Source organism: Salvelinus sp. IW2-2015, unplaced genomic scaffold, assembly GCF_002910315.2.
Source record: "Salvelinus sp. IW2-2015 unplaced genomic scaffold, ASM291031v2 Un_scaffold5662, whole genome shotgun sequence".
Taxonomy (NCBI): Eukaryota; Metazoa; Chordata; class Actinopteri; order Salmoniformes; family Salmonidae; genus Salvelinus; species Salvelinus sp. IW2-2015.
This window is the reverse complement of record NW_019946927.1, coordinates 1-4082: the sequence shown is the minus strand read 5'-3', so window position 1 is coordinate 4082 and position 4082 is coordinate 1. Positions and strand designations below refer to the sequence as shown.

The 4082-nt window shown below is 51.7% G+C and overlaps 1 protein-coding gene across 1 annotated transcript; it reads right to left on the bottom strand.

The window, feature by feature from the left end:
* Positions 1–3154: 3154 nt before the first annotated feature.
* On the bottom strand, positions 3155–3982 carry LOC112078423 (uncharacterized). Its single transcript, XM_024144678.2, has one exon. The coding sequence runs from the start codon at positions 3980–3982 to the stop codon at positions 3155–3157; it is 828 nt and encodes a 275-aa protein (XP_024000446.2).
* Between the last annotated feature and the right edge of the window lie 100 nt (positions 3983–4082).

Sequence of the window (4082 nt, the reverse complement as noted above, 5' to 3'; positions counted from 1 at the left end):
CCGCGTCCTCAGAGTATGCGCAGACCAGCTGGCTGGTGTGTTTACGGACATATTGAATCTCTCCCTATCCCAGTCTGCTGTCCCCACATGCTTCAAKATGTCCACCATTGTTCCTGTACACAAGAAAACAAAGGTAACTGAACTAAATGACTATCGCCCCGTAGCACTCACTTCTGTCATCATGAAGTGCTTTGAGAGACTAGTCAAGGATCATATCACCTCTACCTTACCCGTCACCCTAGATCCACTTAAATTTGCTTACCRCCCCAATAGATCCACAGACGATGCAATCACCATCACACTGCCCTAACCCATCTGGACAAGAGGAATACCTACGTAAGAAGGCTGTTCATTGACTATAGCTCAGCATTCAACTCGAGGCCCTGGGTCTAAACCCCGCCCTGTGCAACTGGGTCCTGGACTTCCTGACGAGCCGCCCCCAGGTGGTGAAGGTAGGAAACAACACCTCCACTTCGCTCATCCTCAACACTGGGGCCCCACAAGGGTGATTGCTCAGTCCCCTCCTGTACTCCCTGTTCAGCCATGACTGCATGGCCAAGCACAGCTCCAACTCAATCATCAAGTTTGCAGACGGCACAACAGTGGTAGGCCTGATTACCAACAACGACGAGACGGCCTACAGGGAGGAGGCGACGGCTCTGGGAGTGTGGTGCCAGGAAAATAAACTCTCACTCAACGTCAACAAAACAAAGGAGATAATCTTGGACTTCAGGAAACAGCAGAGAGAGCACTGCCCTATCCACATTGACGGGGACCGCAGTGGAGAAGGTGGAAAGCTTCAAGTTCCTCGGAGTACACACCACTGACGATATGAAATGGTCCACCCACACAGACAGTTTGGTGAAGAAGGTGCAACAGTGCCTCATTCAACATCAGGTGGCTGAAGAAATTTGGCTTGGCACCTAAAACTCTCACAAACCTTTACAGATGTACAATTGAGAGCATCCTGCTTGGTATGGCAACTGCACTGCCCGGTAAGAGTGTGCAAAATTGTCATCAAGGCAAAGGGTGGCTATTTAAAAGGAACTAAAATAGAAAATATATTTTGATTTGTTTAACACTTATTTGGTTACTACATGATTCCATGTGTTATTTCATAGTTCTGATCTTTTTACTATTATTCTACAATGTAGAAAATAGTTAAAAATAAAGAAAAGCCCTTGAATGAGTAGGTGTGTCCAAACGTTTCACCGGTACTGTATATATTTTTTAGAACTACATACAACCGAGGCCAAGGTAATGCTTTTGGCTGTTAATTAAACTGCTTCTGTACTGTAGTTTGCACCAAGAGCTCTTTTCAAAGGATGGGTCCCAATCTCTCAAAGGCCCAAGGATGAAGGTGAACAGGGGTGGTCTGCCAGGTTACTGGGACGACAACCAAACATGGGTTAGAGGGAAGTTTTAGTCGCAGTGCAAATGTCATGGTACAGACACTCAATCATCCTGGTATTTTTTATGGTAAGTTTACGAACATATATTATGGTATAATCAATAAGTATAATCAAAACTTGTATCGCGAGAGCTTCATGTTCCTCCGTGTCTACATCACTATGGATCTATCATGGTCCACACACCAACACAGTCATGAAGAGGGCAGGACAACGCCTCTTCCCCCTCAGGAGACTGAAAAGGTTAGGCACGGAACCTCAGATCCTCAAAAAGTTMTASAGCTGCACCATTGAGAGCATCTTGACTGGCTGTATCACTTGGTATGGCAATTTCTCAGCATCCGACCACAAGGCGCTATAATAGAGGGTAGTGTGTACGGCCCAGTACATCGCTGGGGCCAAGCTCTCTGCATTCAGGACCTCTGTACCAGGCGGTGTCAGAAAAAGGTTAAAGACTCCAGCCACCCAAGTCATAAACTGTTCTCTTTACTACCGTACGGCAAGCTGTACCGATGCACCAATTCTGGAACCAACAGGACCCTGAACAGCTTCTACACCCAAGCCATAAGACTGATAAATTGTTAGTCCGGGCAGCTATTGGTTAACTATTTAACTATCTGCATCGACCCTTTTTGCACTTTTTTGACTCATCACATTCGCTGCTGCTACTGTTAATTATCTGTTACTTATTCCTAGTTATATGTACATGTCTACCTTACCTTACCTACATACACTGCATGGTCAAAAGTATGTGGATACCTACTCGTCGAACATCTCATTCCAAAATCATGGGCATTAATATGGAGTTGGTCCCCCATTGCTGCTATAACAGCCTCCACTCTTCTGGGAAGGCTTTCCACTAGATGTTGGAACATTACTGGGTGGACTTGCTTCCATTCAGCCACAAGAGCATTAGTGAGGTCGGACACTGATGTTGGGCGATTAGGTCTGGCTCGCAGTCGGCGTTCCAATTCATCCCAAAGGTGTTCGATGGGGTTGATGTCAGGGCTCTGTACAGGCCAGTCCAGTTCTTCCACATCGATCTCAACAAACCACTTCTGTATGGACCTCACTTTGTGCACGGGGGCATTGTCATGCTGAAACTGGAAAGGGCCTTCCCCAAACTGTTTCCACAAAGTTGGAAGCACAGAATCGTCTAGAATGTCATTGTATGCTGTAGCGTTAAGATTTCCTTCACTGGAACTAAGGAGCCCGAACAATGAAAACAGCCAGAACACTATATCCTCCACCAAACTTTACAGTTGGCAATATGCATTCGGGCAGGTAACGTTCTCCTGGCATCCGCCAAACCCAGATTCATCAGTTGGACTGCCAGATGATTCATCACTCCAGAGAACGCATTTCCACTGCTCCAGAGTCCAATGGCGGCGAGCTTTTACACCACTCAGCCGACGCTTGGCATTGCGCATGGTGATCTTAGGCTTGTGAGCGGCTGCTCAGCCATGGAAACCCATTTCATGAAGCTCCCGACCAACAGTTCTTGTGCTGACGTTGCTTCCAGAGGCAGTTTTGAACTCGGTAGTGAGTGTTGCAATCCGAAGACACGATTTTTACGCGCTGTGTGCTTCAGCATCGCCGGTCCCGTTCTGTGAGCTTGTGTGGCATAACACTTGGCGGCTGAGCCTCTGTTACTCCTACAGTGTTTTCCACTTCACAATAACAGCACTTACAGTTGACCGGGGCAGCTCTAGATGTGACGAACTGACTTGTTGGAAGGTGACATCCTATGACGGGGCCACGTTAAAACTCCCTGAGCTCTTCAGTAAGGCCATTCTACTGCCAATGTGTTTTGGTCGTGGCTGGGGTAGGGTGGGTGGGGACCGAGCAGAGGGTGGGTGGGACCGAGGAGAGGGTGGGTGGGGACCGAGGAGAGGTTTGGGTGGGGACCGAGGGGTGAGGGGGTGGGTGGGCGACCGAGGAGAGGTTGGATGGGGACCGAGGAGAGGGTGGGGTGGGGACCGAGGAGAGGGGTGGGTGGGGGACGAGGGAGAGGGTGTGGTTGGGGGGAGCCGGGAGGAGAGGGTGGTTGGGGACCGAGGAGAGGGTGGGTGGGACCGAAGGAGAGGGTGGTGTCGAGGGAGCCGAGGAGAGGGGTGGATGGGGACCGAGGAGAGGTGGGTGGGCGAAGCGGAGAAGGGCGTGGGGGTGCGACGGACGGAAGGTTGGGTGGGGACCCGAGGAGAGGTGGGGTGGGAGACCGGGGGATGGAGGTGGAGATAGGTGGGGGGGGACCGGGGTGGAGGAGAGGGTCGGTGTGGGACCGGGTCACGACGAGCTGTGAGGTCGCTGGCGCTCACCGCGGAGGAGATGGGGTCAGCGGCTGGCGGAAACCTCTCTCGAGTGAGCAGCCGGCTGTGGTGGGACACCGAGGCCACGGTAGGCCGTGTCGCCTCGGGTGGGTGCGAAAGCGAGACGACGAAGGCGTGGTCGTGCGTCGGCACCGAGGAGAGGGTGGAATGGGACCGGCTATGGAGAGGTGGGTGGGGATCCGGAGGATGAAGGGGGGGTGGGACGATCCGGATGACGCGGTGGTGTGGGGGGTTCGACCCCATGGCGAGAGGGTGAGTAGAGATGGGACACGCCGACCGAGATCGTAAGGAGAGGGCTGGGTTGTGGGCACCGGGGAGGAGAGGGTGGAGGAGGATGGGATCC

Excerpts from the sequence above, each read along its gene's own strand:
- LOC112078423 (XM_024144678.2), bottom strand. The coding sequence starts at position 3,982 with ATGGGGTCGAACCCCCCACACCACCGCGTCATCCGGATCGTCCCACCC.